The 26,077-nt window shown below is 41.7% G+C and overlaps 1 protein-coding gene across 1 annotated transcript in view; it reads left to right on the top strand.

The window, feature by feature from the left end:
* The first annotated feature begins 7,411 nt into the window (after window positions 1-7,411).
* LOC141559132 (uncharacterized) overlaps window positions 7,412-26,077 on the top strand; it is a 123,038-nt gene continuing 104,372 nt past the window's right edge. Inside the window, exons 1-2 of the mRNA XM_074297246.1 lie at window positions 7,412-8,087; window positions 9,334-9,478. Of these exons, the coding sequence (XP_074153347.1) occupies window positions 9,446-9,478 (33 nt within the window). The 5' untranslated portion in view covers window positions 7,412-8,087; window positions 9,334-9,445. The remainder of the gene's footprint in view (window positions 8,088-9,333; window positions 9,479-26,077) is intronic.

Below are 26,077 nucleotides of genomic sequence, written 5' to 3'. Positions count from 1 at the left end.
ACAGACAGACAGGACAGAGTGAGAGGAAGACAGAGTGAGTGAGTGAGAAAAAGAAGGAAAAAGAGATTAATAGGAACCCAAAGAAAGCCAGAGAGTGAACGAGGGATGAAAAAGAGTAAAAGAAAGAATCAGAGAGACAGAAAAAGACACAAAAGATCCAGAGAGTGCAAGCCAGAGTGAGGCAAAGAGAGAAGTGCCAGGGGAAGAAGTGCCAGAGAATGAGAGAGTGAGAAAGACAGAAAAAAAATAGTCATAAACAGAGAAAGAAAGAGAGAAAGAGCCAGAAAGAGAACTAAAAAAAAAAAAAAAAAAGACAGAGACAGTAAGAGAAAAAATTTTACAAAGTGATTCAGAGACACAGAAACTGAGACAGAGACACAGCTAGAGATAGAAAAGAGAGAACATGACAGGGAGAGAGGAAGAGAGAAAATGTGACAGTGATAAAGATAAAACAAGAGAGTGAGAGACAGAAACATGAAAGAGAAAGAGAAGTCAGAGAGAAAGAGGCAGAGACAGTGAGAAAGTCAGAAAAAAACAGAGAGAGAGGGGGGGGAGGGAGGGAGGGAGAGAGAAAGGGGGGGGGAAGAGAGAGAGAATGAGATAGACAGACACAAAGACAAGGAACCAATGAAAAAGAAAGAAAAACAGAGAGAGAAAGAGACAACTGGCCTCTTCTAGAGATCTCCATCTCCTCCTACCCCCAAGAATCTTTGCCAATGGAGCAACTCTCCTGTCCCAGGTCAGGTCTCCTTTGCTCCACCTTCTCAGTCTTGTCCCCTACATGATGCTCTTTTTCTGAGACCAGGGAGCTCTCCTCAATGCTCATCTTTCTCAACCTTTCCCCAGCCTTTAATCACCCCTCTCTCCTTTCTGAGATTCTCTTCTCTACGGTTTTAGGACAAGATCCTCTCCAGGCTCTCCTCCACACTTTCTGACCTGTCTTCTGAACTGGCTCTTCCACCAGATCACATCCTCTAATCACAGGTGTCCCTCCTCCTGGCTCTTCCTCTTTTCTCCCTCTATATAATGGATCTCATCAGCTGCCATGCATTTAATCCCCATCTCTGGGCTAATAATTTGCAAATTCTTCTTCCCTCTCCTGCCCTAATTTCTCTGCTGACTTTTAGTCCTGCATCCCTACTGACCTGCCTGGATACCTTTAAGTTATGTTTAAAAACTAAAAGCCATCTAAGGAAAGCCTTCTTTAATTCCTCTTCTTGTGCTTTCCCTCTTCTAATTATTTCCTATTTCATCCGTACAAAGTTGCCTATTTACATATTGTCTCCTCATTAGACTGTAAGCTCCTTGAGGGCAGAGATTGTAGTGTGTGTGTGTGTGTGTGTGTGTGTGTGTGTGTGTGTGTAATTGTGTATATGAACCAGTTTGTATCAGAATGCCCAACACATGGTGGGTCTTTTATAGATCTCTATAGAATGGAATTGAAAATTTCAGGCCTTTGATATCATCTTGGTTTATCACTCTCTTCTTCCAAATCCCTGCTTCTGCCTTTTTCATTTATCTTCTCAAGTTGTAATCTAGTTCCACAAAAGCAGCAGCCTTCTGAAGGCTAGATGACACAAGGTTCTGTTCAGAAAACTCCCTATCATTCTCTTCACTGTTACCTCCAGCAGATTTCCTCATTCTTCCCTGTTCATTTTTGTACTTTTAGAAAAAAAATTTCTTTTCATAGTCTTTCTGTTGTTTCTCTCTTGCTATTGTTGTCTATGTTTATTCACTCTTCCTACATTTCTGTTGTGTGAGGCATTTAAGAAACAAATAACCCCTTTCTAGTGGTACTTCTAGAAATATTTACTATTTTACTATTTACTATTACCTTTTTGTCCCCATATTATTGTTCCCATCTGCAGGATAAGTCACCCTGGAGTACATCCTCAGCTCTAACACTCCATCCCTTCCCGGTATCTACTTGGTTTGCATTAGTCTTGCTTTATTCCAGTCAGTCAGGTCCATTGTATGTGAAGGCTTGTAGAACTGTGTGCTTCTGAACTGAATTGTTCAATGTACCTACTACCAGCCTTGGAGTTTGTGACCATGTTTTATTTTGTTTCTCTGCAGGTGAATTCTTTCCATTGGAATTTTATTTTCTCTGTTCAGAACTTCTGGCCAGTTCTCTTTGAATTTTTTCCTTCATAATTATGTCTATTCCGCCCCCCCCCCAGATTCTTCTGTGATCCATAGGTTGTCTGTGTGTTTGCTGTCTTGGAATTATGCACAATTTCCTTTGGCAAGAGGCAGATATTCTTTGAATTTGCTTATTTTTTTTTTTTAACTTCACTTCTAGGCTGTTCTTCCCTCTTTGAGTATTTGCATTCCCTATTCCCTCTTTTGCTTTCTTTGGGGTGAGTTGTCATGGAAAATTCTAGGATTTCTATTCCTTTATCTTGGCAGTTAACAAAAGAAAGAAAGAAACAAAGAAGGGTAAAAAGAGGTCAGGGTGGGAAGGAGGTACCCAGAATCATGGTGGACAACTCAGTCAGCTGGTCCCAAAAAAGGAGCACCAGATAAGAAATGAAGAGATGTGTAAAGTGAGCATTTTCCTAAAAAAAAGGATTTGGAATTGATATCCTCATCGTCCTCCTCCCCTGCCCTTCCATATTTGTAATGTTCTGTTGTCTCCAGAAACTGCTGATGGCTCTCTGGGAGGAGAACTGCTGTCTCAATTCAGTCCCAGACTAGACTCTTCTTCCTCCAGAGAGCAGACCCAACTCTGTCCTAGAGTAGACTAACTTCTTGCTCAATGTTGTCTTCTTTTATCCTCCCAGAGAATGGCCGTGTAAGCACTCAAGGGCTTGTGGGAAAATTACTTCAACCAATGAACTGGCTCCTTTTAAAGGTTGTGTAAACTACTTTTCATATCTAAACTCCTCCTCAGAAATTCAAAGGGGTGAACTCCCCTTAAAGGCTGGGACCAAAGGTGTGGACTAAAGAATTGTTAAGTACCACCTTAGCACTTAGTAAGAACCTAACAGTGTGTCTATTGTGTGCATACATTATTGTGTGTATTTGCATGCATACATGTAGGTTTGTGTAGAAATATACAATGTACATGTGTGTGGATACATTTTGTGCATGTTTGTCTACATGGATTTCTGTGTATATGCGCATATTATGCATATGCATGTGTATGTAAATAAACCTGTGTCCACCTGCACATGCATGTATATGTGTGTAAGTACATGTGTGTATATATGTGTGTGTATCATAGAGGTACAAGGTGTCCCCAAAGTCTCTGTGTAGTTTGAGTTGCAGAGGGTTTACAAAGCTATAATATAATAATCATGATGATGATGATGATGATATTTACATTTGATTCTAGAGTCAATAAGGAGACATGAGCCTTGGGTGAGTGGGAAGCAACACAGTCAGATCCATGTCTGAGGAAGCTCTCCTTGACCCACCTGGAAGACAAACTGGTCTTATGAGGGAGGGAGGAGTCTCTTGCTATAAAAGTGGCGGGATAGTATAAGCCCTGAACTCAGACCCAGCTGGAGGTGTGGAGGAAAGGGCCAGACCCAAGAAATGTGCTGAGATTTGGTCATTGCTTCTTGGCCCTGCATGGGATAGATTTTCCCCTCACATTCCCTCTGGAACGTGTCTTGCCTTCTTCTTTCCAGAAAGTCATAATCACAAGGATTTTTGTTTTGTTTTGTTTTTTGTTTTTAAGGAGTCAATTCAGCCAACCCATTCAAACATGCCCGATGTTCTATGCAACATTTACCACTCATAGGCCCTGAATTCTATGGAGAAGGGAAAATGGTGGGTTTTCTCAAGTCCTTTTCTAGGACCAAAATGGATCATTTTAATCACACAGATTTCAGATTTTGGTCCCTAAATGTACATTTCATTCCCCTCCTAGCTCCACTCCTGGCTTTTCAGACTTTGCCACGCAGCTTTCTCACTCTGGATATTCACTCAGCACTTGAAGCCTTTTTGGTCTTGGACTGTCCATTGATCCCTGGGACCTTCTTAGCCTGGGACTTCCTTCCCCCAGGCCTCTAATTTGTTGCAAGGTTCAGGCCATTCACCCTTCCTTCTCTTCATGGCTGGTTCTGATATTTTGTACTTTATTATCAGCCCAACATGGGCCCTTCACCCTCTGCTTTTTGGGTAACATCTCCCCCACTAGAGTATAAACTCCCTGAGGAAAGAGCCTGTCTTTCTTTCTGCTTGTACCTGTATGTTTCCTGCTTAGCACAGTGACAGTCACAAAACAAGTATGTGATAAGTGCTTGTTTTTTTATTATTGTCTTTTTCAAAAAAATTTTTCTAGTTGATAGAGAAGGGATTATGAGATAAAAAGAAGCACCAAATTTCATGGGGTTCCATGATACTTTATACCTCGTAATTTAGCAACTGTGACACAGACCATCCCAACCTGAACCTCTTAAAAACTATCCCAGACTTAAAGAATGCTTTGGGTCAGTAGTCACTCAAAATAACACATAATAAACTTCTACTTTTATATTTGTTAAGTAACTAAACAAAAGCTACATTATTTCAAAGCAAGGAGGGAGGTCAGACAATGTAACTGCCTCTCAGTCTCCTTCTATCACCATCATTTTCTCATATGCAGGGATCCATTCTGCCAGACTGAGTTGGATCCCCAGCAGCCACTAGCAGGTGGCTCCCATATCACAACAGAGATAGAACTGAAATAAATTGAATGTTTATTTTGTGTACAGCACATGGCTTGTATCCATGAAGAAAGGAATGAAATGGAAAGATTGAAAGTGGAGGTAATTTGTTAAGTATTGTGGACAGAGCATGCCCATTCACAGAGGATGAATTCTCCTTTCAGCTGCTGAGATTTGGGTCAAGTTACTCAACTATCCAGAATCATGCACTCAACAAGAATGAAGGCACTTCCTGTGTTGTAGCAGGTTTATTGTAAACCTCCAATATAATTATGCATGAAGCTCATTGTAAATTAAATTCGCTTCCCGACTCTAACCCTAAATCATCTTTGAGATGTGGGAGTAATGGGATTTCAAAATGATTAGGTCTGCCCAATATTTTTCTCTCTACCCGGGGAAATAGAAAACAACTGAGTTTATGTTGTATTGCTGAAGAAGGGGTATATAAACATCTATGTGTGTGTATCTATAGTGACAGTATTTGTTTATTCTTTATTTGTTTATTTGTTTTTCAGAATAAGAGATCAGACTTGAAAAGAAGGAAAGCACTTCAAAGCTAAGACTTTCTGTAGTAGAAATTCACCAATAAAGGTTCATGAGTGATGATGGTCCCAGTAACTTTACTTGGAGATAAATCTGACAGACACAAGAGCAACTAAACTTGGGATAAGCATTATGACTGGAAACAATGTGCAAATGCTTTGACAGAGAGAGCTCATCTTTTTGGTCTTATTTTTCTTGTGCAAAAGGATAAATGTGGGAACATATATAGAAGAATTTCATTTGTTTAACATATATTCCCAAAGAGATCTTAAAGAAGGGAAAGAGAGCTGTATATATTATTGTTCTGTAAGAAATGGCCAACAGGATGTTTTCAGAAAGTCCTGGAGAGACTTACAAGAACTGATACTGAGTGAAATGAGCAGAATCAGATTATCATATACTTCAATAACAATACTATATGATGATCAATTCTGATGGACATGGCCATCTTCAGCAATGGGATGAACCAGATCAATTCCAATAGAGCAGTGATGAACGGAACCAGCTACACCCTTCCTCCTCCTCTTCTCCTTCGTCATCGTCCTCCTCAGCCTCATCTAAAAATGAAGCCCTGGTGTCTGGGCTTCTTCCTGGGCCGCTCTTCCTCCCTCCTCGTCTTCTGCCCTCCTCCTCGTCTTCTGCCTCCTCCTCCTCCTCCTCCTCCGCCTCCTCCGCCTCCTCCGCCTCCTCTTCTTCTTCCTCGTTTTCCTTTCCGTTCTCCTCTTTCTCCCTGGGTTCATTTCTTCCCCCTGATTCTACTTCGGACTCCGACTGGGACCCAGAGTCTGTTTCGGCCCGGGACTCGGACTCCCTCGCCGACCCGGACTCCAACCCGGTCCGGGTCCCCGACTCTGACTCCGACTCCGACTCCCTCGCGGACTCGGACCAGGAACCGGGTGTCCTGAGCTCTGACTGCTCTGACTCCCGGACTGTCCCAGCCCTGGCTGCCTGTCTCGCCTGGCCTTGGCCATGGCTCCCGCCCTCTGCCTGCTTCTGGACGCTATTTTCGCCGTCCCTTTTTTCGGGGCCCTTGCGGGTGCCCCCCGGAGATAGTACTATGTGTGCTGGACCAAGAAGGGCTGAGTTGCTGCTCTCCAGGTGAGGGAGGGGAAGTGGTTACAGGACCATTGTAGGAGTTACCTAGAAGGAAGTGCTTGACTTGGGGAAGAACTGCCTAGAAACTCTTTTTCTAGCATTTCTTTACAATGGTGTCCTGGGCTGGTCAATGAATTAAGTTTCCCTGTCTGTAAAATGAGGAGGTTACACTATATGGCCTGGTAGGTCCCTTCCAGGGATCACCTGTAATCTTATGAGATGTCTCTGGATTTAGGGGCATGAAGTTCTCCTGGAAGAGTCCAAAGCGTTGGCGTGGTCCAAGATGAGCTTATTTCCCAGGTCAGCAAACCTTTAAGAGCCCACCCACTACACGCCGGGCTCTGGGCTAAGCACCGGGAGCCACAGGAGGAGGCACCTGCTGTCCTGGGGGTCCCACACGGCTGGGGCAGACAGCGCTCCGGCCGTGAGAAAGAACCCTCTGCGGCCCCGCGGGGCACTGGGTAAAGGAACTAACGGGCGATTCACTCACTCGCTGATTAGGGAGGATGATAAGGGCTTGAGGAGAGTAGAATTTGGGGGAGAATACTCAAAATCCGATAAAATTATAGCCAGAGGAGCGACTAGTATCGATAGAGTAGGACGAACTAGTTCTGATCCAGTGCCCTTTCATTCTTCCTGGTTCTTATCCCTCGTCACCACGTTTTACTGCAAAATTTCCAGAGGATTTCGCCTTAAGGTCTGCTCCGCTCGTAGAGGGTCAAAGATCACACTGCCAAGGGGAGAGCTCAATCCGATCCGGCCCGGATTTCCGATGACTCGGGCGGGCCAGCAGCCCGCTTTTCCCCGAGAGCCTTTTCCTCCCCGTGGTTCAGAGGCCGGGCTCCCTGGCTGGGGCTTAGTCTGGGGAGGCAGCTTTGGCAGGGCAGGAGGAGGGGCGGGTGAGTGGGAGGAGGAGCCTCAGACGGGCCCAGCCTGGGAGGACTCTGGAGGTCTGGGAGGACTCTGGAGGCCTGGGAGGAGGTTAGGGCAGAGCTTTTTGTGATGGGGGCAGGTCTAAGGTGGGGAGAGGCCCTGGGAGCCCTGGAGGGCAGGCCCTGGGTGTGATTGGAGGAGAGGGCTCCAGCATGCTGGGGGAGGGACGGGGCGGGGCTCTTGGGACCAGGAAGACCCTCCCAGACTGGGCTGTCCAGAAACAGGAAGTCTGAGCTACAATCCATTCCTGCCCCTTTTGCCTTCCCTGCTGTGGAAACTGCTCGGTGTTATCTGGGAGATTTGGTTTGTCCCCGTTTCTTCCCTGGGAGCTCCTCCGGCCTCTCCCCCCTTTTCCCTGGAAGTTCCTCCGTTCTCTCCCCTTTCCCCCTGGGAGCTCGGGTCTTTCCCTTTCCCCCTTTGGAACAAAGATCTCTCATCTTTCCCCCACCGGAGCTTAGATCTCTCCTCTTTTTCCGTGGGAACTCAGGTCTCTCCCCTTTCCCCCTGAACTCAGATCCTTCCCCTTTTTCCCCGGGAGCTCGGGTCTCTCCCTCCTCCCCCTCCCCTCCCTCCCCTCTTCCCCTCTCCGAGCTCAGATCCCTCCCCTTCCCCCCCTCCACCTCTCCTCCCTCCCCTCCTCCCCTCTCCGAGCTCAGATCCCTCCCCTTTCCCCCCCCTCCTCCACCTCCCCTCCCTCCCCTCCTCCCCTCTCCGAGCTCAGATTCCTCCCCTTTCCCCCCCCCCTCCACTTCCCCTCCCTCCCCTCCTCCCCTCTCCGAGCTCAGGGCTCTCCCCTTTTTTCCCCTTGGAGCTGGGATCTCTCGGCATTCCGGCACCCGAGCCTGTGCTTGCAGCTCCCAGGTAGGTCTGAGACAACATGCCCCATATGACTCCCACTGGCTGCCCTTGAGTCTCCTCGTCTGATCTTGGGGTACAGGGGCACTCATTTCCACCAAGACTGCCTTTTGGATGCATTTAACCTTTTCCAGACTCCCAATCACTTCCCAAACTTGCCTAGATTTCCCATTGGGTCCCACTTTCCCAAACTTCAGATTTTTCCATAATTTCAGCCTTTTGATCAGGATCCGGTTGTCCCGTCTCCCCATCCCATCTCTTGGTTAGAGATTCAGCTGTCCTGCCCTCGGCCTCCAAGCTTAAACTGCACCAGAAAGTCCCAGCATCCTCCCCAGCTCCTAGGTAGACCTGAGGATTAGTCTTACTGCTTTCCTAGGCTCAGCTGCCCACCCCTTCTCCCCCCACTAGCCCATGACTTCCATTGGTCTGTGAGACCCCAGCTCTGATCCCCAGACCTCCTGCTTCCCTGGCCCTCTTCTGGCTGAATTGAATGTCAGACTGGATTTTGTCTCCCAGGCTCAGGCTTGCCCTAGTCATTCCCTGAGCCTTCCCCATCCTCTGCCTCCCCACTTTTGCTCCCTCTTACCTAATGCAGTCAGTCTTTTGTCCAGAAAAATGGGTATGTTAGTTGGTTGGAAGGGAGGCAGGGAGTCAAAAGACCAGTTTCAGGGGGAGAGCTCTGACTCAAGAGCCATGGAGGCTGAGTGGTCTCCTCTCATCTGGGATCTCTATGTTATCAATAGAAGAATGGAGAGAGAAGGGAGAAAAGGAGTAAAAGGAGGGGATCATTCTTCCTCTTCAGGCCACCTCCCTTTCTAACTTGACCCTCTCTGCATTGTTCTTTAGAGTACAATCTCTCCCCCAGTGACAGGGCCAGGATTAGGATGAGGGAGGACCTCACACTCCACCAGGAATCCCTGTGGACTTGCCTCATGCTGAGAAAAAAGAGGGTAAAGTCCTGTTCTCCCTCTCCAGCTTCTTCTGGGGACCTAGGTCTGGCCCAGGAATTGGGTCAAAGATAGACAGCAAAAGTGGGGTGAAATTAGAACAGTTTTACTGTCAGGGCCCCAAACAGCATTCTCCCAGGCTATGAAATCAAAGGCAGGCAGCCTAGGACCAGAATGAGGGGAAGTTGGGCTTTTCTATGCAGAGGGAAAGAAGGGAGGGACTCTCCTGGGGGTCCTGGTTTTCTCTGGCTTTTCAGAGAGACAAAATTAAAGACCCCCATGGTTACTTTGTGGGCCCCTTGCAGGTGGAAGCAGCAGGACCCTGAGATAAAGATCAGCAACCAAAGGGAGGAACTTGACAAAAAGGAGTCACTCTGGGTGTTTGCTACGTCCACAGGGAGCCTGGAGCCAGAGGGAATGGGCCCTGGGAGCCTCGGACCTCCTCCTCAGGTGAGTGCAGTCCATCCCAGACCTGACCGATAGCAGCAATCACAGCCATTTCCCTAGACATGGAGGATGGGCTGTGGAGCTGTCAGGGCCTGATGTATGGGTCATTTCTGTACAAAAACAAGGGAACCCAATAGTAACACTGCCCTGCCCAACTGCATCCTTGGACCCTTGGCATCTTGGGTGCACACACACACACCTTCTACTCCACCATTTGTTAGTTCCTCCTCATTACAAGGGACTGACAAGGTCTACCACTTCTTCATGACTCTCCACTCCAGAGCATCTCCCTGAAGCTCCTAGAAAACCCTTCATCCAGAGTTTGTCCTTGACAGGCTGGGAGCCAAGCCTGGAAGGCTTCCCAGCTCTTGTCCTGGTCATCAGAACAGAAATTGTCCTCCTGAGGTGCTCCTGTCCTTCTTCCTCAAGTCCGCCAAGCCTTCCCAGGTCTCCTTGAATCCCTCACTTGGACCATTCCTTGGCTCCAGTCAATAAACACTGAGAAAGGCCTGGGTCCAAGGGCAGGAGTTCTAGTACACAGAGCTTGGGCCATCCTGCTGCTCTGGTGCTTCTAAGACCCTCCCTGGCACAGGGACCCATCTCTCCTGTCTAAAAGAGGCTACTGGGATTCTCTTCCTCCCCTCTGTCATTCCTGGGCCCCAAAGTACTATACCAACTGATTTTTTTTCCTTCTGTTTTAATTTAAGCTCCCCTATGCAGAGTGCTAGGCACTGGCAGAGACCATGAGAACAACTAAGAGAAAAGGAAGGATTAAGAGTCACATTAGGGTGTCGTGGCACTCCCAGTTCTCAGATATTATGATTGTTCTAGATTGCAGCAGGTCCTGGGTTGACCTGGAAGAATATAATGGATAGAACTGACTCTAGTCAATTCACTGGGGATTAAACTGCATTTCTCCCTTCATCTGCCTGTGTCCTGGGCATTCTTCCTTCCTTTGACTAAATGACTGAGGTTCAGATGTCCCACCACCTTGTTTATAGAGGTGTTACAGAGATGTTTATAGAGACAACATTTCCTAGCCCTTCCTTCTCTCCAGTCTCTCCTTAAGATCATCCAGACATAACAGAACCCCTCCCAGCTTTACTCTACTTTGATTTCCTCTGTGAGCCCAAATGGGAATCAGAAGGAACACATGTCAATCACTATGATTATAAGTAACTAGTTCTTCCCTTTATTTTGAATCCCTGAGGCTAATTCATTCTGGATTATTTTTTGTACTTCTCTTCATTTGCATCTGAACTTTGTAAGTTTTCTACATTTGTGGTCTTTTCCTTAGGAATGCTTGGAAGGACTTTCATTAAAGGTCCTTCTTTCCTAAAAGCATTCCATTTGTTTTTGCTTCATAATTTACTCTTGGCCATAAGATCCGGTCCTTTATCTTCTGTCGTATCCTATTCCAGGTTCTCTTCTCTTTAATGAAAGTTGCTGTCAAATTGCAGCAACTGGTCTGGTCCTAATGGTGTCTCCTTGGTACTTGAATTGTACTGGACTTTCTGGAGGCTTGCAGGATTTTCCTCATCGACTTGGCAGCTCTGCATTTTGGCGAGGGTTTCCTGGGAATTTTCCTTCAGACATCTCTTTCAGGAAGTTGGTGTTGTTCTAGCAGAAAGAAATCTGAGAATTTTTCTCTTGGGCATCAGGAGTTCTATCCACATGAATGCATACAGGCTAGTCATGAGAAAGGCTAGCAGAGCTATCAGAGGAGATTGCCCATTTCACCTTTACCATTTGCTATTTCAGTGACTGGATTTTATGCTCTCTACCTTTTTGATCATATTAATAAGAGTTTTCTCCACTTTTTGAATCATTTCAAAGAAGCCATTTTTGTTTTTATCATTTTTTTGTATCCAATTTTTCTATTCGTCTATTTCCCTTCTAATTTTAATATCTCATTTTTGTATTTATATTGGGTTTTTCATTTATTTTTTCTAGTTTTTTTTTTATAATGCATATTCAATTAAACAGTTCTTATTCTTTATTTACAGTGTGTGATGTTAAGTCTATAAATCCCCCCCCCCCCTTGAGACTGCTTTAGCTGCATCCCAGAAGTTTTGGGATATTGTTTAATCATATTCATTTTTCTTTACAAAGTTATCATTTCTAAGATTTATCCTCTGACTCAATCATTATTTAATAAGTCACTGGTAAATCTCCTTTTAGGTTTGTAATTTTTATTGGTGATCTTTGAACCAATTTTCATTTTTATTTCTTTAGGGAATAAAAGAGTATATTGAATATTTCTGACTTTTTTCATCTGTGTGGAGGAGCTCTGTATCCCAATGGTTAAATTTTCTAAAAGTACTATGTGTTGAAAAGAAATATGAATATTCCCTCTTTTGTCCCATTTAGAAGATGCCATAAGTCTTTTACCTCAAGTTTCTCTAGACATTTGTTCATCTCTTCTATTTTATTTCATGAAACATTTCTTCATCCCCTTTTCCTCTTACTTCTCTTGTAGATTCCCCTCCCTCTCTTGACCTTCAACTAGTGCTGTTCATTAGTTTTCTGATTTCATCTATTTTCTTCCCTTTTCTAACAAGGATTTCTCTCCCTCTCCTCATTATCCACCTTCTCTTGCTGTTTTGCCTAGATTCTCGTTCTGTCACATAGGTCCTCTGTTCACCGGGTCTTTTTAACTTGGCACTTCAAGCAGTCAAAGGCTCCAAGGTCCCCATTCTAGGGCTGTACTATAGGAGCTTTCTGCCACTGCTTGTAGACCAACCATTCTTTTCAGAACACTGTATAAAAGCAGGTGTCAGCAGCAAGAGTGGCAACTCCCCCAATTCCAAGACAAGGGGACTTTTCAGGTACTAAACCCCCCACACACACACACACTTCACGTTGAGGTCCCCTCTCTCCTATAAGAATATCCATCAGTGGAACGCACCTCCAAAGGTGTTTGGGCACCAAATATAACATCCGGGCTAGTTCCCTAGAGGGCCACAGGATCAGTCAGAGTCAGGATAAATTAAAGTTCTTGGTCTTTAGAGGGAGAAGTGAAGGGGGTAGGCAAACTGCCATTTAGTTTGCCAAAAGTGTATCCTGGATTCTGGAGTCAGGATTCTCTAGCCTCTCTCTTCCTCGTCCTGTAGTCAATTGAGGCTGACCTCTCTCCCTCAGCCCTCCAATCCTTGTCTACAATTACCTTAAGACCCAACATTCAGCAAGCGCCAGTCATGAGGAGAGCCATCACATTGCCATATCAACTAAATATATGTATATAGAGGCATTATCTGACATCAAAATGTTAATTAGCCTTAAGTGTTCTACTGTCCGATTCAAGCATACTTTTTCAGAGTTTCAGTCCTCTACACAAAGGCAGGCCTCCGGCCTTGCTCCACTTTTTCCAAGTTTTTGCCCTCCTCCCTGACACCCCATATGGTCTTCTCCTTGGCAATTACGAAAAGTATAAAAAAGCAAAGAAATCTTTAGTGTATCAAAAGTGAAATAATAGAATAAAGGAAATAAACTGTGAAATGTGCCTTACATATATATCAGGATGAGGTCAGGTAAGCAATTCCTAGCTCGACTTATATGTGTAAAATTCACAATGACCATTCTCTTTGGCCAAATGTGGTTTACTTAGGAGAAGAGGTTATAGATAAAAGGAAGAAGTAAGATAGGCACAGGGAGTGGAAATAGGAAATGGGGTTGGGAGAGCAATAGGATTGCCAAGGAAAAGAGTGTGGAAGAATTCATTAATGGAATATGCCATGTGGCCTTAGGATGCTGTTCCTTATTCGTTCCATAATAAGTCACTTCTCAGCTTTATTTCAACAGATCCTAAATTCAATCAGTCTCTTAATGACCACGGGTTCAAGAGTTGACTCTGACTCTCAGAAAGCCTATAATCTTTGGGCAAATCCCTGCTCTCTGTTTCAGTTTCCTCCTGTAAATTGGAGAGGGTTGGACTTTACTTCTAGAGGGTCTTTCAGCTCCATGTTTTCTGACTTTTGATGCATCAGGAGGTTGTGACATTCAAGGATGTGGCTGTGGACTTCACCCAGGAGGAGTGGGGGCTCTTGGACCCCTCTCAGAAGGAGCTGTACAAGGAAGTCATGGTGGAGAATGCCCGGAATCTGCTCTCCCTAGGTGAGGACACTTCCCCTGATAATTGCAAGTCTATAAGCAAAGGGAATACCTTCATTGCCCAGTGTGAAGGACTTGTGGTGGGAGAAGAGAAGGGAAAGGGCTGGTCTTGTATTGTATGAAAGAACCTGGGGATTTCTTTTGTTGTTCCCAAAGCTTTCTCTTACCCATTCCCTGGTCAAAGATTAATTCAGGGGAAGCATCTCAAACATGGAACTAAACTTAGGAGTTAGCCCTTACCTGGACATGAATTTTGTCCACCAAAGCTCCGAAACCTGTTCAGGTGGCTTTTCCTTTCAACTCGTTCCTTTTTTGGAGAGGTTGAGCATTTGGAATATTCTTCTTTTTAAAAGTCATCAATTTGTGGACAAACACCTAGTTGTCCCTTGTATGGGAAGTTTCTCCTTAATCTGCCTTGGGATTGCCTCCATATTCCAGAAGGTAGCCTCACAGAATAGGAGGTGGGAGGAAGGGCCTTTGGGCTCTCTCTCAGAGGAAACTTTACAAATAGTGGGCACATCCTGCCTTAAGTGACTTGCTTTACAAGCCCCAATGGGTGAGCATTGACTGATATGTCTGAACATCAAGGGCTGAATTTCAGCATGGAGCAGAGCTGGATCCTCACCTTTTCCCTAAGGAGAACTAAGTGTCCGATTTCTCTCCACCTTCATCTCTAACTGATTTCCATGCCCAGGGCTTCCAGATCCCCAAGAAGATGTGGCCTCTTATTTTGAGCAAATTGAAGCACTGTGGATGCTGGACCAAGAAGGCCTGAGGAGTTGCTCTCCAGGTGAGTGAGGTAAAAGTACAGATATGAGAGCTGTGGTTACAAGAGGCTTCTAGGAGTTACTCTGAAGTAAATGCTCAGTTTGGATGAGAAAGGCCAGACATGGATTACTTTATTGGATATTTCTTGGCAACAGTGTTTGGGGCTCCTCTGCGAATCTCAGTTTCCCATCTACAAAATGAGTGGATTGCCCTCCATGGCCCTATAGTCCCTTCCAGTGCTCCTCTATGATCCTATTTGGATCACTGTTTGGGATTTGGACCTGTGGAACTCTCCTGAAAGTGCCCAAAGGGATTAGGTTTGGGACATGAGCCATTTCTTAGAACTTCTAGTCAATAACCAATTAAGGGCCTGCTACATGGCAGCCCAGGAGTAAACAGCAGGAACACAATGAGATGTGAGGGACATCCCCTGCTCTCATGGAAGTCACAGAGTGGCGGGGCAGACAATACAACAGCTGCTATGGAGAGATCCACTGTGCACCAGATAAACTGAATAATTTAATGCCTTAGTGCATCATCAATTGGTACGAATCATAAAAGTTTAAGAAGGAGAGTAGAACTGGGATAAAAGAGTCAAAGTTAAGTAAAATAGCTAGCATTTATACAGCCTTGTGTGCCATGCTCTTCACTGCCTTATTTCATCCTCCTGAGGATCCAAAGACTTAGCTGCTATTATTATGCCCATTTTACAGATAAAGAAACTGAATCCAATAGAAGTTCTATAATTTGACTTGCAAGGTTCTGAGGTGGGATTAAAACCCTGGGCTTCCTGATTCAAGGTCTTATCCACATTCTATCCACTGTAACTCTGTTCTGATTTTGAAACAGATATGATGAACATGGTGCTAATGTATGAGGCAGAAAGCAGGTGAATTGGACGAGCTCCTGGAGACATGGAAATTCATTTTTAAACTCTAGCCAGTCATAAAGCCATTGCTAATTACTGTTAAAAAAAATAATAATAATTTCTATTTCTGTTGGCTCATATATTAATGTACTAAATTAGAAATTTACTCAAGGATCCATTACATATATTATTTATATTGTTTTTAAGTAATAATCAAATACTCACAACCAGTGAAAGTATAGCAACTAAAACCCTTCTGGATGACCAACCCATGTAACCAACCAATTCCTTTGTGAATCTGCCAGATAGAAGAAGCGTAACATAATCAGAGGATACGTTCAAATTAGAAAATAAGCTCACACATGTCAATGAGCAGCACTTTAAGATCTGTTTTGGTAGAAGGGTTGTACCTTTCCATGATGATTTTCATGATGGTGTCTCCTACCCTGCCTCCTGACCATGGTTTTCATATAGCCTGCCAGCACTGCTACAAGAATGCAGACCCAGGTCACATTTTGCTCAGGTGATTAGAGATTGGATGAGATGGGATAGCTAAGTAACCCAGGAGGGAGAGAACTATTCTAGTCCAGGGAGAGATAGCCCCTGAGGGTCTTTACTAATGTCAGACTTTCCTGGAATACTGGGATCACTCTAATGTCATGTTGAGAAACCAGAAGAATATGTTGCACTTAGAAGCAGCCAGAGTTTGATGGAATCTCTGCACAGCCCTCTACATCAGCATATTGGTGATCATAATAGAATGAAATTATGGCAGAAAGACTTGTAAAGGTAAAAATGTGCACATCTGTGTTGTCCCAGAGAACAGCTACCTTTATAACTAAATCAGACATTTACTCACCACTTAAAGTACCAATAAGACATTTTTGGGTCAGATCCCTTGGATCTTTATCTCAGTTGTTCAAGGGCTTGGTGAGCTTCTAAAAGGGAAAGATTGCAATAGTGCAGCCTGCACTACCCTTGCATATCACAGGATGGTGAACTCAATTTTCTATTTGAGACATTTTCAAATGTGGATAATTTCATGCATTTTTAACAAATTATATATCTTAGGATATGAAGGGAGCACATAATGATAATTTTTAAAAAAAGAAATAAGTAATAGCTATCTCAAAAAAAGTAATGAGTCAGAATAAAATCACTTCTATCTCAGTTAAATATAAAAACAACTGTGTTAGCCTGATGAATATTATCTCAGATAATGGAATAGAAAAAATAGAATTGAAAATGATCATTATGGAAATTTGTTATGGTCACAGGCAGTTTAGATCATGAAATAATTTGAGTATTTCCTATATATGCATCAAATAACATATCTATGAAAATGAGTGAAAGTGCAGATAATGAAAGGGAAAGGGAAAAATTTAGAATGGAGATAATTTGTCACATAGTGTAGGCAGAATGAGCCCATTCACTTAGTCTCATTTACTGGAATTTGGGCCGAGTCACTCAGCCATTCTGAGCTGATGACCTGAGTTGTGCACCTAAGAGAAATGAAGGTAAGCTCTCTGTTATCACGGGTTTATTGTGGGTTCCATTGTAATTGTGCATAAAGCACCTTAGAAGTTAACTTATATTTGGGATGTGAACTAATGGGACTTAAAATGATTGGTTCTGCCCATTTAAGATTTTTCTCTTTGCCTTGGAAAAGAGAAAATAACTGAATTTCTCTTCTGCTGGAGGAGGGAAGGGAATAAATGTGTGTGTGTGGGGGGGTGTCCCTATATTATGGCTATATTTGTTTTATTATTTGCTGTTTTCTTTCTTTCTTTGTTTTTGGAAGAAGAGATCAGAATGGAACTGAAGGAAACTACAGCAGCGCTAAACCATTCTGTTGTAGAAACTCCCAAGCAACGATTCATAGGTGATGGATCCTGTGACTTAACTTGGAGAGAAAGTTGTACAACACACGAGAGAACCCAGCCTAGAGAGAGACATTGTGGATATAACATTGTGGAATGTGGAAAAGGTTTTATAAAAAAAGAAACTCTCATTGTCCATCAGAAAATCCACTCTGGAGAGAAACCTTATGAATGTAATCAGTGTGGAAAGGCTTTTACACAAAAGGGAGCACTCATGGATCATCAAAAAATCCACACTGGGGAGAAACCTTATGAATGTAACCAATGTGGAAAGGCTTTTAGAAGCAAGAAAGGTTTTACTGGACATCAGATAATACACACTGGAGAGAAACCTTATGAATGTAATCAATGCGGAAAGGCTTTTATAGAAAGGAAGGCTCTTACTGTACATCAGAGAATCCACACTGGGGAGAAACCTTATGAATGTAACCAGTGTGGAAAAGCTTTTATAGAAAGGAAAGCTCTTACTGTACATCAGAGAATCCACACTGGGGAGAAACCTTATGAATGTAACCAGTGTGGAAAGGCTTTTATAGAAAGGAAGGCTCTTACTGTACATCAGAGAATCCACACTGGGGAGAAACCTTATGAATGTAACCAGTGTGGAAAGGCTTTTATAGAAAGGAAGGCTCTTACTGTACATCAGAGAATCCACACTGGGGAGAAACCTTATGAATGTAACCAATGTGGAGAGACTTTTAGAGACAAGAGAGTTCTTATTGTACATCAGAGAATCCATACTGGAGAGAAACCTTGTGAATGTGTCCAGTGTGGAAAGGTTTTTAGATATAAGCATAATCTTATTATACATCAGAGAATCCACACTGGAGAGAAACCTTATGAATGTCACCAATGCGGAAAGGCTTTTAGAAGGAAGGGAAGTCTTACTGGACATGAGAGAATCCACACTGGGGAAAAACCTTATGAATGTAACCAATGTGGAAAGGCTTTTATAGAAAGGAAAGCTCTTACTGTACATCAGAGAATCCACACTGGAGAAAAACCTTATGAATGTCACCAATGTGGAAAGGCTTTTATAGAAAGGAAAGCTCTTACGGTACATCAGAGAATCCACACTGGTGAGAAACCTTATGAATGTAATCAATGTGGAAAGGGTTTTAGAAGCAAGGGAGCTCTTAATGGACATCAGAAAATCCACACTGGAGAGAAGCCTTATGAATGTAACCAATGTGGAAAGGCTTTTAGAAGCAAGGGAACTCTTAATGGACATCAGAAAATCCACACTGGAGAGAAACCTTATGAATGTAACCAATGTGGAAAGTCTTTTAGAAGCAAGGGAGCTCTTAATGAACATCAGAAAATCCACACTGGAGAGAAACCTTATGAATGTCACCAGTGTGGAAAGGTTTTTAGACATAAGCATAGTCTTATTGTACATCAGAAAATCCACACTGGTGAGAAACCTTATGAATGTCACCATTGTGGAAAGGTTTTTAGACATAAGCATAGTCTTATTGGACATCAGAAAATCCACACTGGAGAGAAACCTTATGAATGTAACCATTGTGGAAAGGCTTTTACAAGCAAAGGAGCTCTTAATGGACATCAGAAAATCTACACTGGAGACAAACTTTATGAATGTCAGGTTTTTAAAAAAAGTGAACTCTTATTATACATGACAGAATCTACACTGGAGAGAAACCTTATGTATGTAACTAATGAGGAAAGATTTTAAAAAAAGGGATGTTCTTACTCTACATCAGAAAATCCACACTGGAGAAAAACTTTATTAATGTAACCAGGGTGTAAAGACTTTTAGATAAAAGGGACATCAGAGAATCTACACTGGAGAGAAAACTTTTGAATGTAAACAATGTGAAAAGGCTTTGAAAAATAGAGGAACTCTTAGTATATATCAGAGAATCCACAATGGAGAGAAAGTTTGTGAAGGTAACCAGTCTGGAAAGCCTTTCAGACTTTCAGCAATGGTTTACTATACATCAGACAATCCACACTGGAGAGAAGCCTAATGAATGTAAGCAATATGGGAAGTGTTTTTTTGTTTTGTTTTGTTTTGTTTTGTTTTTTAATATTTTTTATTTACAAGATATATGCATGGGTAATTTTTCAGCATTGACAGTTGCAAAACCTTTTGTCCCACTTTTTCCCTTCCTTCCCTCAGCCCCTCTCCCGGATGGCAGGCAGACCAATACATGTTAAATCTGTTAAAGTATATGTTAAATACAATATATGTATATATGTCCATACAATTATTTTGCTATACTAAGAGAATTGGACTTTGAAATAATGTACAATTAACCTGTGAAGGAAATAAAAAATGCAGGCAGACAAATATAGAGGGATTGAAAATTCAATGTAATGGTTCACTCTCATTTCCCAGAGTTCTTTCACTGGGTATAACTGGTTCAATTCATTACTGCTCTATTGGAATTGATTTGGTTCATCTCATTGTTGAAGAGGGCCATGTCCATCAAAACTGATCCTCATATAATATTGTTATTGAATTACATAATGATTTCACTCAGCATCAGTTCCTGTCAGTCTCTCCAGGCCTTTCTGAAATCATCCTGCTGATCATTTTTTACAGAACAATAATATTCCATAACATTCATATGCCACAATTTATTCAGCCATTTTCCACTTAGTTTCCAGTTTCTGGCCACTACAAAGAGGGCTGCCACAAACATTCTTGCATATACAGGTCCCTTTCCCTTCTTTAAGATCTCTTTGGAATATAAGCCCAGTAGTAGCACTGTTGGATCAAAGGGTATTCACAGTTTGATGATTTTTTGAGCATAGTTAGTTCCAAATTGCTCTCCAGAATGGCTGGATGTATTCACAATTCCATTAATGATGTATCAGTGTCCCAGTTTTCCCACAACCCTCCAACATTACACATTATCTTTCCTTGTCATTCTAGCCAATCTGACAGATGTGTAATGGTATCTCAAAGTTGTCCTAATTTGCATTTCTCTGATTAATAATGACTTGGAACATCTTTTCATATGGATAGAAATAGTTTCAATTTTTTCATCTGAGAATTGTCTGTTTATATCATTTGACCATTTATCAGTTGGAGAATGGCTTGATTTCTTATAAATTAGAGTCAATTTTCTATGTATTTTGGAAATGAGGCTTTTATCAGAATCTTTGACTGTAATAATGTTTTCTGTGGGAAGTGTTTTCCATAAGGAATTGTCAAAGGATAATTTCAGAAAGGTTTGGAGAGACATCAACTGGTGCTATGTGAAATTGGATTATTTGCCATCTAGGGGAAGGGGTTTTGGGAGGAAGGAGGGAAAAAATTTTGAATGTAAGATTTTACAAGGGTGAATATTGAAAATGAATCATGCATAGGAAATTTTGAAAATAAAAAGCTTTAATAAAAAAAAAAAAAAAAGTAAAGTTTTTACTCATCATGAAAAAATCCACACAAGAGAGAAGTCTTATGAAAGTAACAAATGAGAAAAGGGTTTTTTGGTTTTTTTAAAAAAGGGATGTTCTTTCTCATCATCAAAAAATTCATACAAGAGAAAAGCCTTATGAATGTACCCATTGTAGAATAACTTTTAGAAAAATTAGTGTTCTTACTGGACATCAGAGAATCCTCACTGAGGACAAACTTTAGGAATGTAACCATGTTAAAACAAAACTTTTAAACATAAAGGAGTTCTTACCAAGGCAAAGCCAGTGTCTATATGAACATACCTATGAAACACTTTCCACCAAACTAAAGTCAGATCTAACCAACTGGAAAAATATCAAATGCTCATGTGTGGGCCTAGCTATTGTAATAAAAATGACAATACTGCTTAAATCTACTTATTCATTGTGATACCAATCAAATGCCCAAGAAATTGTTTTACATATATAGAAAAAAAAAATAATAAACTTCATCTGGAAGAAGAAAATGTCAAGAATTATAAGGGAATTAATGGGGGGAGGGGGGGAAAGGCTAGTGAAGGTGGCCTATCTGTACCAGAACTAAAATTATTATAAAGTAACAGTCATCAAAACCAATTAGTAGTGGCTAAACAAAAGAGCTGTCAATCAGTAGAATATGTTAGATTTATGGAACAAAATGGTCAAAATGGGACTCTAGTAATCTAGTGTTTGACAAAGCCAAAGACCTCAGTTTTTGACAAAAACTCTTGGGGAAAATTGGAAACTTATGTGGCAGGAATTAGACATTGGCCCACATCTGACAGCATATATCAAGATAAGATTCATGATTTAGACCAAAAGAATGATATTATGAGCAAATTAAAAAAAAAAAAAAAAAAAAAAAAAAAAAGGATAGTTTACCTCTCAGATTGATGGAGAAGGAAAGAATTTGTGACCAAAATAAAACTGGAGTTCATCACTGAGCACAAAATACAGAATTGTGATTATATTAAGATAAAAAGGTTTTGTATAAATGAAACCAATGCAGACCAGATTAGAAGGAAAGCAATAAACTGGAAAAACATTTTTACAATCAACAATTCTGATAAAGTCCTACTTTATAAAATCTATAGAGAATTTGAGTGGCCCTTTTCAACATATAATTCAGCCCAGTCCTGATGATCTTGTGAAGAGAGCCATCTACACCAGAGAGAGGACTGTGGGACCTGACTGTGTATCACATCATAGAATTTTCATTCTTTTTGTTATTTGCTTGCATTTTGTTTTCTCTCTCATTTTTTTCTACTTTTGATCTGATTTTTTTCTTGTATAGCAAGATAATTGCATAAATATATATGCATATATTAGATTTAAGATATTTTAGCATGTTTTATGTTGGATTATTTACCATCTAATTGAGTGGTGGGGAGATGGAGAGGCTGAAATTGATACATAAAGTTTTGCAAATGTCAGTGTTGAAAAATCCATGCATATGTTTTGAAAATCAGAAGCTATAAAAAACTAAATTAAAAAAAAAAAAGAGGGGGCAGCTAGGTGGCGCAGTGGACAGAGCACCAGCCCTGAATTCAGGAGGACCGGAGTTCAAATCTGGTCTCAGACACTTAACACTTCCTAGCTGTGTGACCCTGGGCAAGTCACTTAACCCCAGCCTCAGGAAAAAAAAAAAAAAAAAAAAAAGAGTTCCTTCTAGACACAAGATAATTCACACTGGAGAGAAACTTTATGAATGTAATCATTGGGGAAATGATTTCTGAAATGGGGAATCCCTTACTCTACAGCAGAGAATCCACACTGAAGAGAAACTTTATCTATCAACTATGTTAGACTTAACTATTCTCAGCAATACAATGATCTAAGACAATTCCAAAAGACTCAAGATGGAAAATGCTATGCACATACATAGAACTACAGTCTGAAGAGAAATCAAAGCATAGAATTTTGACTTTTTTTTTTCCCTTGTGGCTTTTCCCTTGTGTTCTGATTCTCCTTTCATAAGATGACTAAAGTGGAAAATGTTTATCATGATTGTAGTTGCATGATTTATCATCACTATGCATGATGTTTTGGGCAGGGGAGGTGAAGAGGGAGGGAAAAAAACCAATTTGGAACTCAATCTTACAATGATGAAAGTGGAAAACTATTAACATGTAATCATAAAATAATAATTTGTTAATAATTAATATTGCCTAATTAATTAATTATTATTTTTAAAAATTAAAACAATGCTATTAAAACAATGATTCAATATTCCAAAAATGTAAAAATTGTAAAGGGCTGAAACTCCAAAAAAGATATTCTTGAATAGGACAATCAAGCACTTAAGGCTAATTACCTATTGGACAATGACTCTATTAGCATGTGTTTGGAATTGCTCTTCTCACTGTTAATGCTGGCTCAGTGACTGGGGTTAAGAGAATTGTGGGCTAGGATTAGAGAGGGTGGGGTGACAGAGGCCAGAGACTTCACTTTGAAAGTGAAGAAAGGTGAAGATTCTGGACTCTAGAATTGAGGAGAGATCTTTGGCAAAACTCCTGACAGTTTGCCTGCTTTTTTAACTTCTCCCCCTAAAGACCAAGGACTTTTACTTATCCTGACTCTGGTGGTTCCTGAGGCCTTTAGGGATTAGATTGGATTTAACACTATACTATCTCTCAACAATATACTTTATTCCATTTCATAAAGAGCCTGGTCTAGCAAAATTGTCCTTATTCTTCCTTACACATATTCTAATGTCTGAGAAATCAAAAGACTTCAGCTTCTGGGATAACAACTCTCTACTTGACAGAAACTGCTAGGAAAATTGGAAAATATTATGGCAAAAACTAAACATTGATCAATCTCAGGTTTCTACTAAATCAAGATAAGATCAAAAGATGTTCATGATTTAGAGATAAAGAATCGATAGGGGTTGAAGTCCCTTTGAGATTCCTTTCTAATTGCCCAACCCATGGCTGACCTTGATTCACAAATCCTGGTCAAAGGCACCCTTTGAATATCCAGGCCCAGCCCCTACCCTCAGCTCAGCTTCCCTCAGCCCTCAACTGATCTGAACTAACTGGAAAACCTGACAAGAACTTAGGGGTACCGCCCATCATCTTTTTGGTATAAAAGAGGTGAGCCGGAATGCCCTCTTTGCAGGAGCCCTCCCAACCAACACATGGTATCCTTCCAGCCATGTAGGGGTTCCTGCCCGCCCACCGGCCACCTTTGGCCCTGACATCTTTCTAACTTAACTTTACTTCCAAATTTCTACAATAAACCTTTTTATTTATCAATCTAGGTTTTCGGGCCTGTAAATTCATTTTACAGGGGACACTGTGCCTCATGGGATTATCTATGCGCCGAGAAATGGGGTTCCCCCTTTCCTTTCCCTCATTAGAATGATACTGTATACAAATAAGGAGAACAAAGAATAATCTACTCTCAGATCTTTAGAAAAGAAAGGAACTTATGGCCAAAGAAGAACTGGATTACAGTATGAAATACAAATTGGATTATTTTGATTATATTAAATTAAAAATCTTTTGCTCAAATGAAACTATTGCAGGTAAGATTAAAATGGAAATAAAACTGTCAAAACTGTAGAACCAGAAGTACATTGTCCACAGTCACAGTCAAAATGTGTGATGATCAACTATGAAAGACTTAATTCTTCTCAGAGGTTCAGGGATTCAAAGCAATAGACTTTGGACAGAAAATGCCATCTGCATCCATACAAAGAATCAAGGAGACTGAATGTAAATCAACACATGCTATGTTCACTACTTTTTTTTTTTTCAATCTCTTAAATGGTTTTATACTTTTGCTCTGATTTTTTTCTACCAAGAACATTCATAGAGCAATGCGTATAAAGAATAAATTTACTAGGGAAAAAAAATCATTCCATTATGTATGGTACTTAAAGAAACACATAGTAATAGATGTAGCTATTTTACAAAAACTTACATTAGCTAAGGTGATTTCTTGCTGGTCAATCACTCAGCACCAACATTGTGCCTTTTACCCAGGGTCATCAAGGATGAAAAAGAGTTAATGGGATACTTAAAACCTCCCTTATTAAATTCTGGGAAGAGCAAGATAGGAAGAAACTTAATATTAGGACTCCTGATACCACAGTATCCATGGGTGGGAAGCATAACAACTTAATGCTCCTTCCCACAGAAATCTATTGTGATAATTTCTACTGACAATATCAGAGACTTACCAACTTGTCTCTCAGTCCCATTCTTTAGGAATCACAACGTAGGTTCAGCTCCTAATCCAGTCCCATGATTGGATCTGCTGCAATCTCTGAAAAGCTTCCTTGGAGCCATGGTGGAAAGGTCCCTTTGAAGTCCTTGCTCACCACTACTAATGAGGTTTAGAACTGGGGTACCTAAATGAAATTAGGGTTTAATTGAAGTCTAGTGGCAGGTTCGGGATAGGGAGTCAAATGGAGTTCCCCTGCAGCCTCTTTGGATTCGGCGCAAGGATACAGAGTTAAATGAGGTCTAGTGGTGGCACAGAATCCCCTGTAAAGAAATTTACAGACCTGAAAACCTAGATTGATAAAGAGGGCTTTGGAAGTAAAGTCTAGTTAGTAAAATTGAAGGAAGAGATAAAAGGGCACTGGAACCAGTGTTCCAGTGGGCAGAGATCCTTGGTGCCAGGCTTATGCCTGGCTGCCATGTTTGGGATCTCTGCAAAGAGAAGGCTCCAGTCTGGTTCTTTTATAATAGGGAGCCTTGGCTACAAGCTGAAGGGGGCTTGTGGGTGGAGGCCCAGGTTGGCTCAGGGCTGGGTTTCAGCCAAGGTTAGAACCTGAATTGAATTCAATGAGTTTCTGGACTGAGCCAGATAACAAAGATGAAACTGTTTGTGCTTGGGGTGGAGTCCCCTCCTTGAGGCAGAGTAGAAGAAGGTTTTCTCCTTTAAGGATTTTTCAGAGTTTTGGGGTTTCCTCTTTGTTAGGTGCTAAATCAGTACTTAACAATTTTCTAATTCAGAGTTCACACCTTTAAAACGAGTTTACACCTTTAGATTTCTGAAAGGAGTTTATACCTTTGAAGTAATTAACACCTTTAAAGAAGCTAGATCATTGGTTCTATAAGGAGTACCCCCACAAGCCCATTCTCTGGGAGGATAAAAGGAGCCAGGATTCAAGAAGGAGAGGATTCGAGATTCTACTGTGGTGCTGACTCGGGACACTTGGACAAGAGCAGATTCACAAGAACTAAAGGAAAAGCCTGCTCATGGAGATTCACAACTAGGATAGACTTCCCGGAAACCCACAATCCCACACTCTTGGAGGCACAGTCTGATTCATTCCCACACCTACCTTCGCTCTGGCTGGAGGCTCCAAGAAACCTGCTCCCAGAGAAAAGGAGTTACAGAAAAGAACCCTCCTCCCAGAGAAGGATTATAATCAAGAGACGCCAGAACATTACACTCTTCACTACCACTTCAGCCAGACTCAAGGTTATGTACTTGTGGTTCCACCTGTCACATCCAATACCACCACTAGATGGGGTAGAACCTACAGGACACCACTGTCAAGGTTGGGTCACCTGAAGGTTCTGCAACCCAGGTAGGTGGTCCTATTTCAAAACT

The sequence above is a fragment of the Sminthopsis crassicaudata genome, chromosome 2, assembly GCF_048593235.1.
Source record: "Sminthopsis crassicaudata isolate SCR6 chromosome 2, ASM4859323v1, whole genome shotgun sequence".
In the NCBI taxonomy this organism is placed as follows: domain Eukaryota; kingdom Metazoa; phylum Chordata; class Mammalia; order Dasyuromorphia; family Dasyuridae; genus Sminthopsis; species Sminthopsis crassicaudata.
This window is presented reverse-complemented; position numbering and strand designations above follow the sequence as displayed.